We start from the raw sequence: 16540 nt of genomic DNA on the forward strand, positions 1-16540 counted from the left end.
GAGTCACATGACCCGCCGGTAGCTCCAGCTAGGAAATGGATCGAACCGCCTCTCCGCCGTGGTGCTGCGCTACTCTCTTCAGTTTAAATCGCGTTGGCTCGAGGTTTCAGAGCACATCACCACTGCAGCAACCCCCACCCTCCTCCTCCTCCGCCACCTGCTTCCACATGCACGGCTACAGGAACTCTGCATCCCTGCGCATAGAGCAACTGCTGCAGCATCCCTACACTGGAATCACCACTGACATGTTTCTAAACACCCAGCACTCTAAATTAATGACCCACTGGAAACTTCATGACCGACGCCTTCTATTAAAGAGTAAACGGCCTTATCGCTGCAGTAAGCACCAATTGTGACCATAAATCGACCGCTTATGGTCTCTATAGTGCATATAATTACCCAGCAAGCCTTGTAAACACGTTTTGCTAAGTCGTGGAATGGGGATAACGTCATACATACGTTTTCACAACGTTGTAGAAACATTGTTAAGAGGTTGCTAGCACGCAGTTTTAAGAACTGATACTAAATATAGGCCTACCTTCGAAAACTGTGAGTATACCAACACCTAAATATTCTCAAGACATTACTCTCATGGGGTATTTTCAAAACTTTTTAGAAGTTAACAAAATTTGTCCTGAGGTAAAAGTGTTTTACCTCAGAAATCCTGTCGAACTCTTATGTGCGCGTGCCGCTCATGTCGTTTAACGGTTTTTTTTCCTCTCATTCAAACATCATCCATTCAAAAAAAAAAAAAAACATATTTGCCGTTTGTAAATAAAAGAAAATAAAAAGTAGACAAACAAATACGCTCACTCCTTTCCATTTTGGTTTTGTTTTCATCGTAAAGAACATCTTTTTTTAATCTGAGGTGTAATTTCTAGAACTTTTTTTTTTAAACTGCGACGTTACCTGACTGCAACGTTGTCACATGTTAAAACGATTCATGCTTGCTAGTACAGCTTTAAGGAGGCCTGTCTCGGCAAATTGTAATTATTGATAAGGACGTCGGTAAAGAAACTCTCCATCCCTTCCTTCAAAACAACAATCCTCCCAGCATCCCATGCAGCGGGCATTACTGAATCTGTGTTAATACGTTTTCTAAGCCGTTTCATAACAAGAATTCAGTTAAAGCCCGCTTTAATCCACCTCGCTTACCAGCCTGTGGCCTCCATGAGCAAAAACAGCAGCCATCTCTAACAAATACGCACAGAGGAGGATATAACAGGTGCCGAAACACACACAACATACTATTAAAGCTTAAAAATAAGAGGCATCACAGACCACACGTTAACGCGCTCTGAATATTAATTACACCCACACTGCTGTACATCTATGAGAATTAATCCATGTATGCCTGCGTCGCGTAACACCCACCAGTCATATTTACACATCAAAAACGGAACCCATATTCGTAAATATCGTTTTGATAACACAAGACCTGTGTTTTGTATGTCGTCTAGGCGAGAATTATTAATCTAATTGTATATTCCGCGAAAGAAAAGATGCATTCCCTTATTTGGCGAGTCATTGTTGCAGGCCGGCGTGTTGATACACTGTCAATTTTGCGATCACTATGTAATAGTACGCTGGGAAAATGAATTATGACGTTATGTGTACGATATTTTGTCACCCTAAAGCAAAGCTGCTAGTAATGAATCTAAATGGGATGTCAACAAAAGACAGGGTGACATTCCTCAGGGTAATATTTCTGGCTTTAGGGCATTTGATCAAGAAATCAATTCAAATATGACATCATCTTATAACACCAAGCGCGCTAAATAAAACATGCGTTCAATACTCTATATATGCAGATGCTTACCAGATTTAAAACTGTCTCCACGATGTCTCTGTTGCTAACCTCCCCGACCTGGATCAAACCGATGAGCACGGCGAATTTCATCTTGATATTCCGGATCGGAACCGAAGGGTTTATCACCCCGGCCGGTAGAACCACGGCGCCCGATCCAGACACCATCATGTCCCCGGTAACGGAGCCCGTTACGACTTGCTGCCCCGAGCCCGGTGGTGCTGCTGGTGGTGGGGGGGCTTCTCGGTCCGTGAGCGAGGCGGAACCCGGTGCCAAAACCGGTTTCTCGCTCGACATTTCCGACCCGAATCCCAAAAAGGAGCGGTCGCCTCGGTCTCACCTGCTTTTGTATCACCGAGCACTGAGCAGCAGCATCAAATACAGATGAAAAAGGAAAATTCTCGATCAGGTGTCACAAGGCTGTCCTCCTCCTCCTCCGAGATGTGCACATCCAAACCCGATGCTTGCAGCCGTTCAGAGGGATGCACAGAATGAAATCACGTCTAATGTTTGGCGAAACGGTCCCTCTCTCCTCCCGATGTCAGCCGAAGATCGGTGCGGTGTCGGGCTGTGTTGTCTTTCTCAGGACGCCATATTGACGCCCCCTGTCTGCGGGAGCGCTCACCACGCCTGCGTGCTGCTGCCCGACTGTCAATCAAAAGGTGGTAACCAAGCAGGAGCACGTGCGCGCGTCCCATTAATAGGTGTCTCAGCATTAGGCAAATCAGATTAATGTTTTGTTGACTATAAAATTATAGTGGGATTATTTTGGACCGTTAAACAATTGTAAATAATGCCTTAGTCAAATGATGCGATCATAATGTGACATTCTCTCTCACTCTTTCACAGTATATACAGCTTTAAAGGGTTAGTTCACTCAAAAATGAAATTTCTGTCATTAATTATTCACCCTCATGTCGTTCCCAACCCGTAAGACCTTCGTTCATCTTCAGAACACAAATTAAGATATTTTTAATGAAATCCCAGAGGATTTTTTTTATCTCCCATAGAAAGCAACGAAATTACCACATTCAAGTTCCAGAAAAGTAGTAAAAACATCGTCAACATGACTACAGACTACAGGTTGAACACCTTAATGTTATGAAGTGATGAGAATACTTTTTTTGTGCACAAAAACAAAACTAAAATAACCACTTTATTCAACAATTTCCTCGTATAATCTAACAGTTGTTCTAACTAACCTTTTTTAGTAAACTTTACTTAATGTCCAAGAATTTGTTGAACTTACTTAAATAATTTAGTACTGTTTGCATCTAACAGTTGTTCAATCTAACCCTTTTTAGTAAACGTTTCTTAATGTTGAAGAATTTGTTGAATTTACTTAAAACGATTGAGTAATCTTTACTGTTATGTTACTCACAAAACCCAAGTAAAAAGTAGCTACTTGACTGGTTTGAGCACCATTTCATCAAGAAAAAAAAAGAAAAGAAAAAAGGGTAAGGCAAAAGGTTTTTAAGGTAGGGCAATATTAATATAATTTTTTCCACTTCTGCATCTTTCTTTAGTTGCATTCACTCAATTTCTTAAAGTGATCTTGAATGTTAAATTATCAATACAACTAAAACGTTTGGGATAACGTCACATAAGTTGACCATAAATTCATGCTGATTTCCTAAAATTTCTTCTCACCATTTTAGTGATTAGCATTTCCTTTGGTTGTGCACTTGGAACTTCACTTATATTATTATAATTCTCTTCCAGTTGATTCCAATTGATTTCTAAAAAGGAAATTACAGTTATTTTTGGTTTCAAAGGAATAGACGTATTAAATAGATTGCTTTTAAGTGACATAATTTGGCATTAAACCAATAACTAATTTAGATTTTGTGTAGAAGTTTGGTTTATTAGATTATATCATAGCCTATATATCATAAACACCATACTATTGTGAAACATCAAATTTTTAAAGGGGTTGATTCCTCTCTAGTTGAACCAGTGCCTTGCAACCTTGCTCAAGTCACACACAGATATCAACATTCAGCATGCAAAACACAACAATGGTAACAGTAAAGTTTTTTTTTTTTTTTTTAATTATAAGACCAATTCAGCTTTATTTGCTGTCATTGTTGGGGTAATACTGACACAAGACAGCAAATAAAATTGTAAAATAAAGCCACAAACAGTAAAACAAAGCAATTACTTTATTTGTGCCGCAATGCACTCTGGGAGTACATTTCTTCAGATCACAGACAGAATTAAGTTGACAAAACTTAAATGGTTTAACTAAGATCAACTTAATACAATTCAGTAAAGCTTTATTGAATTAAGGCAACGAGTTTGCACAATTGAATTAAGTAAACTGAACAAATTTGTTTTTACAGTGTATGCTGTCATTCTCCTGCAGTTTATGTTAAAGACACATTGCAGAGTTTGCGTGTTCTACGTCAGAACGGCGACTGTATTGGCCGGCTCCTGCGTCAGCATCACACGCATACATTGTGGCGCTCACGTGAACAGCGTCTGCCAATACTGAGCCGGGGTTCTTCGGACGTAAACACGGATAAGTGCTGCACTGTGTTCATGCAACTGCGTATAGGAGACTGACAGAGAAGAAATTGTTGAACAAAGTCATTATTTTTGTTTTGTTTTTGCACACAAAAAGTATTCTCATCGGTTCATAAAATTGTTGAAGGTTGAACTACTGATGAACGATGTCTTTACTACTTTTCTGGACCTTGAATGTGGTTAATTTGTTACTTATATGGGAGATAAAAAAACCTTGAATTTCATCAAAATCATCTTGATTTGTGTTCTGAAGTTGAATGAAGATCTTGCAGGTTTGGAACGACATGAGGGTGAGTAAATAATGACAGAAATTTAATTTTTGGGTGAACTAACCCTTTAAAGACTATTTCTCAGAGTAGGTTAATTTTTTTATTTTTAAAGCCAATTTTTGTATAGACACATATTAAAGTATTGGCAGCCATGGAACAACTGTTCATTGTGAAAAAAATGTTGGAAAAAATAATATAGAAAGAGAGAGAGAGAGCATACAAAGAAAACAAGTACTTGAGAGAACTTTTGTCCCTTATTTTTTACTGCATTAAAGCCCTTGTAAAAACTTTAATGCATAAAATAAATGCAATTTTACATATTATTATTGCTCTTTTGAGTGGGTTTTGAATATATGTTTTGAAAGCAGCATAAAAATCCACTGCTGGAGAAAACAAGCATTTGTGTAATGGGATTTTTGACCCTTATTGTTAATGAGAAAAAGCCCTTGTGGCTTTATTGTGTAAAATAAGTGCCATTTTGTGTACATCAAATTTGCTTGCATTAAATTGTATTAGCTATATCAGCCTTGAAATCAGCATTAGTCAAAAAAAAAAAAAAAATGAGTTGAAGACTACACAGAAAACATAAGACAGACTCACAGTTTTTCTTCAGTCTGCCTGCCATTGAAGAGAACCTTGCTATTGTGATGTTTTAATTTTAGCACTGCAGTAGAAAGCTGTGAATGGGGACGTGAGCTCTCCTTCACTCAGAAGGACACGAGTCCTACCTCATTTTGGCACAAGCCTGGCTAGCGGTTTAAAGTCTGTCTGAATGAAAGTGAGCTGTTCCTAAGCTCTTTCTTCCTCCCCCCACCCTTTCTTCTCTTCTCCTCTTTCTTTATTTCTCTTTTCTCTCTCTGTCTCTTCCTCTCTCACTCTTTAACAAGCTATTGCTGACATACAAAATTCTGCTATAGACAAAGCAAACTAAGAGATGTAGTTTTATTTGACTTTCACTTGCTTATCTTACAGTAATTTACAGTAAAGTACAGTACTCACTTGCTTATCTTACAGTAATTTCCTTAAAAGTCCCTTTCTTTCCTACTTTACCAGCACTCTTATCCCAAGTAGGATAAAAAAAAAGGTAAAGAGAGAGACATAATTCCTTTTTTAGTGTGGGGAGATGCATATATGGAGTGAAGCAGAGGAGGAGGGGTGGAGAGGGGGATGGGATCTGTTCAGAGGAGGAGGGGAACAGAAGGGACCAGCAGCTGGATAGTGAGGAAGAGTCTTCAGCCAATACAATGGCTGACAGGAGGCTGAGTCTGCATTCAGAGCTTTACGTCCCGTCACCAGACTGGAAACCTGCAACACTCAGACACACTGATGCGGAAAACATGCCCAGCATCTGTTTGTTTTTTCCAGTGAAAAAAATGTCTTCATGCCTTAAAATAGCTTTAATGTAACTCTATTGCTTCACATATGTGGATCTATGAATATGATAATTAGCCTTTATCTTTAGCTTTATCAAACAGCTAACAATGTGTTGCTAATGTTACACAAAGCATGTTTCCATTTGCGAGTCAGACAGCTGTCTTCTAAAAATCAATATCCTTAGAAAAGCTTAGTTTGGTAGTTTGTGACGTCAAAAACACCAGCGATTTCAAACCGCGTTTTTGAAACCGTCTGTAGATCACTGCAGTTTTAAAGAGAACTCAGCAATGGTGTTTGCACATGGTTTGTCTTAAAGCATATTAAAAACACCACATAAACAACATTAAAAACTTGATTTTCACCACAGGGGGTCTTTAAATATATATATTTTTAAATGTAATTTATTCCTGTGATAGCAGCCATTACTCCATCTTTAGTGTCACATGATCCTTCAGAAATCATTTTAATATGCTGATATGGTGCTCAAGAAGCATTTCTTATTATTATCAGTGTTGAAAACAGTAGCACTTTTATTTTTGCGGAGACCGTGATGCATTTTTCCAGGATTCTTTGATGAACAGAAAGTTCAAAAGAACAGCAACAGAATTTTTTTTTTCAGTCTTTACTGTACTTTTGATCAATTTAACGAGTTCTTGATGAATAAAATTATTAATTTTCTTAAAAAAACATACTTATCCCATACTTTTGAATGGAAATGGTGTAAAAGACAATAAAACGTCAATATTCAAATATTTATTTGGAAAACATTGTGTAATTTATTTAATAAACTTTAATAATTTAATAAACAGAGTTGCAAATGATTCCAAACAGGTTTCCTGGACAAGAATATCTGAAAAAAGTTGATGAAAGTAAATAGTAATTGTCAGTCTGTAAAGTTCTGCCTTTTTGTGGTCCAAAAAGAGAGAAAGCCATATTTGGAACTACATGAGAGTGAGTAAATGATGACAGAATTTTTGTGAACTATACCTTTAAGAGTGAGGCAGAACTGCTTCACTGTCTACTGTCATTGTTGGGGTAATACTGACACAAGACAGCAAATAAAATTGTAAAATAAAGCCACAAACAGTAAAACAAAGCAATTACTTTATTTGTGCCGCAATGCACTCTGGGAGTACATTTCTTCAGATCACAGACAGAATTAAGTTGACAAAACTTAAATGGTTTAACTAAGATCAACTTAATACAATTCAGTAAAGCTTTATTGAATTAAGGCAACGAGTTTGCACAATTGAATTAAGTAAACTGAACAAATTTGTTTTTACAGTGTATGCTGTCATTCTCCTGCAGTTTATGTTAAAGACACATTGCAGAGTTTGCGTGTTCTACGTCAGAACGGCGACTGTATTGGCCGGCTCCTGCGTCAGCATCACACGCATACATTGTGGCGCTCACGTGAACAGCGTCTGCCAATACTGAGCCGGGGTTCTTCGGACGTAAACACGGATAAGTGCTGCACTGTGTTCATGCATCAACTGCATATGTGTGCAACTGTGTTCATGCATCACTGACAGAGAAGAAATTGTTGAACAAAGTCATTATTTTTGTTTTGTTTTTGCACACAAAAAGTATTCTCATCGGTTCATAAAATTGTTGAAGGTTGAACTACTGATGAACGATGTCTTTACTACTTTTCTGGACCTTGAATGTGGTTAATTTGTTACTTATATGGGAGATAAAAAAACCTTGAATTTCATCAAAATCATCTTGATTTGTGTTCTGAAGTTGAATGAAGATCTTGCAGGTTTGGAACGACATGAGGGTGACATTGCAAATGATTCCAAACAGGTTTCCTGGACAAGAATATCTGAAAAAAGTTGATGAAAGTAAATAGTAATTGTCAGTCTGTAAAGTTCTGCCTTTTTGTGGTCCAAAAAGAGAGAAAGCCATAGAGGTTTGGAACTACATGAGAGTGAGTAAATGATGACAGAATTTTTGTGAACTATACCTTTAAGAGTGAGGCAGAACTGCTTTCCTGTTCTGATCAGGAAAAGTCTGAGACTTGGCCTCTCACTGGCTGGCTGAGGGAATGTCATAAACATAGCACTATTCTGCTCCACATCTTCTGTCACAGGAGAGGAAAAACCCCTTTATGTCCATATCAGGGATGAAAGAGTGCTTCAAAAAGGAGGAGGGAGCATTTATGTTTAAAATAGCTGCACCGTTCACCACTCGCCCACATCTCCCTGTTCCCGTAGAGCGTGTGGGTTTGACAGACAGGTCTGTTCTCAACTGGACTCAACAGCAAAACAACAGGAGAAAACACAAGAGCTGCTAAAGTCCGTGACTTAAGCATTCAGATTTTTACACTTGTTTTTTGGTTAACACATTCTCACTATTTCAGTGTACCAGAAAATATGAACTTTTATTTTGTTTTCTGACCAAAACAGTGTCTGTCCATCAAAAATGTGGTTTTCTAGATGGTTGTTTACTGGCACTATAGTCAAAAGATCCCATCTCCAGTCTGCATGTTATTGTTTTCCTTGCATATGGTAATGCAAATGCACTGATAAAATATTTGTGGTGCAATTTAGTGGAATGAATCATCAGGGCATCTTTTGGTGCTTATTTTAATTTGGCCCAGAGTTCAACACATCCTAGTATAATTTATCATGCACATGCCCAGAGGCTGTAAAACACGAAGTATAAGCATCAAGGGCTTTTAACCTGGCCAAATTTAATTACAAATATAAAAAAATCAAAACCAATAAACCACTAAGCAAATGCAAACAGCATCTCAAGAGCAAATTCTTAATGAAGATCTGAATCGGATCTCCTAATGAAGTAATTTAAACACTTAATATGTGCATAATTGTGAGGATAATCATTTTATATGCATGTTTATTTATTTGTTTGATATAAAATGAATCCCGACATTTGTTACAGAAAGGTAACAATTTTTTTTTTTTTTTTTTTTAAACAATCGGTTTATATCACCAAAACGCTTGTTTTGGTATCACGAACAGCTGTTGGTTATCATGGGTCAGTACTGTCCCAGTGGGCAAAGAACTAATGTGTGTGTGCTTTAAACAGCACGTGAACAGCAGGGTCCCAGCTGCCGTTGTACATTTCCATTTCGTATGTGAATGGGAAATGATTTGGCTTGTGCAGATACAGATGTACATCATCATTTGTTTTGTATGCTGAATTATGGCAAGGAGATGGAATCTTCAGGTTTGGTGGAGAGAAGTTAATAAAGAACTGTACAGTAGAAGTGACTTCCTTCAATGCTAACAGCCTGTCAGCATCATACGCCTCATCTCTGAAAGCAGAGAGAAAACAGATGAGAAAATGCTCATTGACCAAAGATGTTCTTTTCCTAGAGGAGAAAGAGGTGCAGACAGACAGGGGCGGAGAAAGAGAGCGAGAGAGAGAGAAAGGACGAATGAGTAGAGAGAGGACGGAGTGCTGTCACTTTGCTGTTTCACCCTGTCCATATATGTGACATGCTCAACACTGGCAGGAGAAATGAACAGGCATGTTAGATTAAAGTGACATCCACCACATACATTTATACACACACACACACACACACACACACACACACACACACACACACACACACACACACACACACACACACATTGGGTTTCCATGTTTAAACTGTATATTCTGTCCCCTAAACTTAAACTTATCGGATATTGCCATTTTTCAGGGGACATTTTTTCCCCATAATAGGGTTTTCCTGAACCACATGAATAAACACACACACACACACACACACATTCTTGTATCCATCCATTATAACCTTATATAGTATATTATTACCTTATCCCTAAAACAAAGTCTTGACTCTTGTCCTCACTCTGATGGTCTAAAACTCAAACCAGTCCTCTCTCTCTCACACACACACACCTACACACACAGGTTTGTTTTTGTGAATTGTGGGGAAATTCCATAGGCGTAAAGGTTTTTATACCGTACAAACTGTATTTTCTATCACCCTACACCTAAACCTACCTATCACAGGAAACTGTGCACATTTTTACTTTCTCAAAAAAACTCATTGTATGATTTATAAGTCTTTTGAAGAATGGGGACATGGGGTAATGTCCTCATAAGTCACCCTCTCCTTGTAATACCTGTCATACCCATGTCATTATACACATTTGTGATATGTCACAAAAACGCACACACACACACACTGTATATATAATATTTTTAGAAATATTATATTGTATTACCTTATATTATATTATAACCAATAATTGACAAAAATTTCATTTTACTAGTATATAAAAAAATATATTTTACTACCTTAAAGTATGTATACAATTTTAAGACATTTTTGACCCATTTATAATCTTTTTTACTTGTGAGCTCCTCAGTTATATATTATATTATATTATACAGAAATTAATAAAAATTAGGGCTGTCAAACGATTAATCACGATTAATCGCATGCAAAATAAAAGTTTGAGTTTGTATAATATATGTGTGAGCAATGTGTGTAATTAATATGTAAACATAAATACACACAAACTAATGTATATATTTAAGAGAAATATGTTATTTATGTACAAAAAAATGTATTTATATATATTATATAAAAATATAAATAAATACATATACTTGTAAATATTTCTCAAATATATACATGGATGTGTTTGTATTTATATATTCATAATAATTACACACAGTACACCCACATATATTAGGCAAACTTAGGGGCAGTGCAGTCGCCTGTCAATGACGTCAGTTACCTTTGTTACCGCCTTTGCTGACGTAGAAACCACATGACAACAGTGCCGTGGACAAATGTGGAAGTAGTGTCTAGCGTCCAGCAAACCACTAGCTTGCTTCAAGCAGTTCCTTATTTACTTCTTGCACGTTTTATGGTGGATTGTGTTACTTATTTATGGAACATAATTACTGTTTACCATCTGCCGCTGGTTCTGTCGACAAGGACAGCTCCCGTAAACTCATGACCGGAAAAGCGGAAGCGGCGCCGGCGACTGTGTCATAATAAAAGTCCCGCTGCTCGTGAGGCGTGTGTTGATCAATCGCTCCAGCTCCTCCTTCAGCTCCCGCAACACTCGGTCCTGATCTGCTTCATACTACAGTAACGTTAATAATCGCATCCACGAACATGAGTTCTTCCAGACTCCAATCCCTATTCTTTTGCACCGTCCGTTGAGTTAGAGACCACATGTCCCAAGTTTCCGCTCTAAAACTTGGCGTCATCAAACTACGCCTTTGTTTTGAATAGGCTTCTAGCGACCTCTAGCGGAAATAATATCACAAATTGTACCTTTAAGTAGTGAGATGGAGTATCTAAAGGATTAGTTCAAGAATACATTTTGATGTGTTTCTCACACAAAGCTATCATATGACTTCAGGAGTATTATAGCTCACAAGTAGCATGGTGTGTACCAAGGTAAAGTCCTAAGTAAATACCATGGTATGTGTATATGGATCCCATCACTGTACATGCCACAGTATTTTTTATGAGGGATATAACAAGCACATCTTCTCTGAGCAGACATGACAGCTGCATATATATCCTCACACAATAAAGACTGTAAACCCAGTGTATGTGACATGCATGTGACACACACAGAAACACATATCCCTGTGGACTAAAGTACCTGCTATCACAGGAACTCACAGATGAGACTCATGTTAGGTTCTGCTGATGAGAGGTCTAAGTAATTGGTCACATCCTGGAGTGGATGTGATTCACAGGATGTGCGCGTGTGCCCGAGAGAAAGGCAATCATCAGAGAAACCAGGCATAAGATGAAAGATACTTGTGATGTACTTAAAACGGATTGACCATTCCTAGAATAACATGGTGATTTCCAAGAATGCATATTGTATTATTCCCAAAACTGAAAGCTTTGCATGACATACTGTTGGAAAACGAATTCAGATTCAAGATTCAATCTCCATACTGTCACTGCCCAGGTATAATAGGATTTCTATATGTTGTAAAGCTTTTTAAAATCATTTTAAATCAGGTCTACCATAACTGCACATGCCAGCTTTAAGGCTTGTATTACAATCAGCAAATAGCTTTACATTTCCTAGAAAATGATTTAATATGCTACTTGCGTCACTGACAGCATACAGCCACAGTGTGAGAGACAGCGTGACTGTTTTTATGGGAGAGAGAAAAGTGTGTTCGCACATACGCAAGCAAGCAGAGTGTGTGTGTGTGTGTGTGTTGTCTGTTGAAGAAAAGCCATCAGTTGGAGAAAAGGAGATCGAACAATGAGTCATAGGGCAGCAGATGAGAGGAATCCTGAATTCAATAAAATCACCATATCAAAACCATGTTTTTGGTTGCTTGGTGTGTATTTCTTGCATGCTGTGTTGGAATGGCCCCGCCCACAACTCAATCTCATTGGTCCACCATTGTGCATCCTAATTAGGTGCGACGTGTGTTTTTTCGGTTCACAATGAAGAGGCGTTCACACTCTTGCAATTGCAAACTCATTCATTTTCAATTAGATGATTTCTAGCAACATGCCAAAAAGATGACTTTTACTTTATGCTAATGAGCAGCAACACAATATGCAGACAGTGATCAGTCACCTGATATGAGTTTGACTAGTAACCAACAGAAACTTGAGGACTTAAAGGAGCTACAGAGATCTTTTCGTCGACTGAGAAGCCAAAGACTGTTAGTGAGTTTTTGAAATGAGCGCATGTGTAAGAACAACCCCCCTCCTTCACAGCTCATTTCGAGGGAACGCCTCCCAAAACTCGTGCACGAGTATTGGAACACGAGTGTTTACCACCGGCATTCGCTGTGTCGTGTTAAAGGGATAGTACACCCAAAAATGAAAATTTGATGTTTATCTGCTTACCCCCAGGGCATCCAAGATGTAGATGACTTTTTTTCTTCAGTCGAACGCAAATTATGATTATTAACTGCAACCGCTGCCGTCTGTCAGTCAAATAATAGCAGTGATTGGGTACTTGAACAATAGGAGTCGAAAAAACTTCCATAGACAAATCCAAATTAAACCCTGCGGCTCGTGACGGCACATTGATGTCCTAAGACACGAAACGATCGGTTTGTGCAAGAAACCGAACAGTATATCATTTTTTACCTCTAATACACCACTATGTCCAACTTCGTTCAGCTTCCGGCTAGTGAGGTCTGATCGCGCTCTGACAACGGAAGTGATGTCTCGCGCTCATTGAAGTATATGGGCGAGACATCACTTCCGTCTTCAGAACGCGTTTTTTGACCTCACTAACAGGAAGCTGAACGAAGTTGGACATAGTGGTGTATTAGAGCTAAAAATTATATAAATAATGTTCGGTTTCTCGCACAAACCGATCGTTTCGTGTCTTAGGACATTAATGTGTCGTCACGAGCCGCAGGTTTTAATTTGGATTTGTCTAAGCAAGTTTTATTTACTGTTATAGTTGAAGTTCCCATCTACTGCTATTATTTGACTGACAGACGGCAGCGGTTGCAGTTAAAAATCATAATTTGCGTTCGACCGAAGAAAAAAAGTCACCTACATCTTGGATGCACTGGGGGTAAGCAGATAAACATCAAATTTTCATTTTTGGGTGAACTATCCCTTTAAGGCTGGAATACACTACATGATTTTTGCCCCGATTTTCCCAATAATAACCAACTGCAGAACCGCAGAACCATACGTCATGACAGTCTGAGGACGACAGCGCCAGACTAACAGCCTGAGGGCGGAAGTGGGCGGAGTAATAGTCTCACGTTGGATGTGGGCGGAGTTGACGACAAACAAGCAAACAATCATGGCGGAAGAAGCGAACACGGTAAAAAGTTTCTTTGTGTTGTGCTTTTAATCGATCACGTTTATGTGTTGTGTATTTATTCGATCGTTAACACTTAACATGACTCAGATATTTTGTAAATGGGCTTCAAAGTCACTTTATCACGTCTTTTGATATTTTACAAATCGTCTCACGTTGCTTGCGCCCAGGTGAATAAATACTATAGTCATTTATAGTAAATACTATAGTGTTTTTGAACCATACTATAGTACTATAAATACTTGAATTAATTTATTGTGGTAATTCTATAGTTGCTGTGATAATATGGCAGCTATAATAATATAAACAAATTACTTTACCCAATATTGTACTAAGTTTTCTACAATTTTAGGGTATATTATACTACAATATACACTACAGTTTACTGTAGTAAAAACTAAAGTATACTATTTATACTAGTTTATCAGTTCACTATAGTTAATATTATAGTATTATGTAGCATTCATTAGTGTTGTAAATACAGTATGGTTCAAAAACACTATAGTATTTACTATAGTATTTTTTCACCTGGGTGTTTACATATATTCATGGTTTGTTATTTTACTTGTTGTTGGTACTGTATTTTATTTAATTGGTTACATTTTACAATACTGATCAGTGTTTTTGTGGATTTTAGAGGCATATTAGTATCGGGAGATGCTCCGCTTTACTTCATTTACAGCGATGCAAAACGTGCTGCAACAACTTCCACTGCCCAGTGCTCTTAAACCGACCAGACGGCACAGGTTGAATGCACAGCTTCAAATTCACTTAAAAAAAACTGTCGTTCATGGAGGTATGAACGTTTCTTTTGTATTCTGAATTTAAAATGTTGTTTTTGCAATGAAGTAAGTAGTAATTTTGACTTTAGAAGAATGAAACTTGTTTCTTTTATGCAATTTTTATGGTTATATATCTAAGTTTTTCTTTGATTTTGCAATGCAGTAAATTGACAAGCAGAATCACCCCAGAACAAGAGAAGCTGATCAAAAACAAGGTTAGTTTTATAAGACTTTCATAAACACATAAGCTACTTATACAGATGGTGTGTTATATCTGTCACATCTTTTCAGGAATAACTTAATAATATTCTATTGTTTTAGAAACAGTTGACCGGCTGTGTGGGATCTTCATGTTAATGGTAAGCAAAAAAAAAAGGAAAAGTTAAAAGTTTTTAAAAATGTATGAACTTCTCTTTTCATTAGAATGAAAAACATATATGAGGGCTTTTCATACTTTAAATAGTTAACCCTGGGTGATTGTTAACCCCAGGTAAACAGAATCCTGGGTTATCTTGATTCACGTTTCACACTGATCATCATTTACCTGAGGTTAACAATTAATCCTGAGTATTCATATGCACTGTACATTACTAAACCCTGGTTAACATCCTTATTTGCAGTGTCAGTGTCACTGATTGGATGAACAAAGCACACAATATGTTTTCATAAATGCTTAGGCATTGCACATCCTCATTACATATAGTCAACTTCCTCATTACATATAGATCAAGTTTATCCTGAATGAACATTTCAGACTATAAAAGAATTAAACAGTATTTTCTGCTCTGCAATTGTTGCATTTTCTGTCAGCATTTGTTTTTTTTTTCTTTCCAATGCTGAATTTTCTATTTATATACAATGCACAGTGTTTCTGTGACTGTCAAAAGCATGTAAATATACAAGCAATATGTGGAGCGTTACTTTACCCACGGTTAAAAGTGGTGTTTAGGACGACGATAACCCGGGGTTAAATGTAGCGTGAAAAGCCATGTGAATTGCTTGCCTTTTAAAAAAAAAAAAAAAATAATTATACTGAACATAACTGATTAATTTCATTGGTGACAGAGTATGATTTAAGTCTTCAATATATAAACATGAGAAAAACAGAATGTCAAAACTTTATTATACATGCTGTGCTGCATCCTGACTACAACACAAAGTGTTGTTAAATACACTTTTAACATCTCATCCCATTTGTTTATACCCTTCTCTCATGAAGGAACCACGGATCACAGAAGACTTCTGCGCTGCACAACAATCAAAGGTCTTTACGGGTTTAGTGGAAGAGCTGTGCTTTCTGATATTGAAAGAAAAAGACCAGGAACAAGAACTTTCACAGGCTGAAACAGATGATGACAGACAACTGGCCAAAGAGCCTTTAGTGTTTTGCTTTCAAATTAAGGATGATATGGACATTTTACAAAAAAAGTCATCATGTACCTGCTGTTCAATCTACACTCAATTTAGTTTGATTTTGTATTTTTTTAGAGCAAAGCACAGCTAGTGGCTATATAATGCTTTTGCTCTTACATTTTAGTACATTTTATTAAAATTAAATAAATATCTTTTGTTTTTGGGTTTGATGGATCTGAATGTGTTTAATTCATGCATTCTAGTGTACAACCGTGTAATGCGTATTATATATTATGAAAAACAATGATTCATTCTGAAATGCTTAAGTAAAATATTTTATGACAAATTAATAAATGTTTATCGATTTTAGTGTTTAAGCTTTGTTGTGTTCAATTTATATTCAGTTAATCATTTAAGACATAAAACAAATTTATGAACTTTTAAAATATTAAAAGGTTACAAGGGGATTTTAATACACACATAGGCTATATATATATATCTTAACGTGATTGTGTATATGATTAAGCTATTAACACAATGTGAATCTATATCTATAATTTCAGTTAGATCGTTTTAATACAATATTTCACATTAACATGGTTTTAAACTTTAAAATGCTCCAAATGGAGCGATGCCTACGGAGATAAATTGGCTCCGCCC

At 37.2% G+C, this 16540-nt stretch overlaps 1 protein-coding gene and 1 long non-coding RNA gene across 2 annotated transcripts in view; one reads left to right on the forward strand and one right to left on the reverse strand.

Annotated features, from left to right (window-relative positions):
* nbeaa (neurobeachin a) overlaps positions 1-2361 on the reverse strand; it is a 157800-nt gene extending 155439 nt beyond the window's left edge. The window contains exon 1 of the mRNA XM_067397734.1: positions 1820-2361. Within this exon, the coding sequence (XP_067253835.1) occupies positions 1820-2104 (285 nt within the window). The 5' untranslated portion in view covers positions 2105-2361. The remainder of the gene's footprint in view (positions 1-1819) is intronic.
* An 11232-nt stretch (positions 2362-13593) lies between these two features.
* On the forward strand, positions 13594-16540 carry LOC137029588 (uncharacterized). The gene is made up of 5 exons (XR_010896297.1): positions 13594-13748; positions 14383-14541; positions 14691-14742; positions 14849-14886; positions 15747-16540. It is a non-coding gene; the product is annotated as an uncharacterized lncRNA (long non-coding RNA).

This window comes from Chanodichthys erythropterus, chromosome 10, assembly GCF_024489055.1.
Source record: "Chanodichthys erythropterus isolate Z2021 chromosome 10, ASM2448905v1, whole genome shotgun sequence".
Classification (NCBI taxonomy): domain Eukaryota; kingdom Metazoa; phylum Chordata; class Actinopteri; order Cypriniformes; family Xenocyprididae; genus Chanodichthys; species Chanodichthys erythropterus.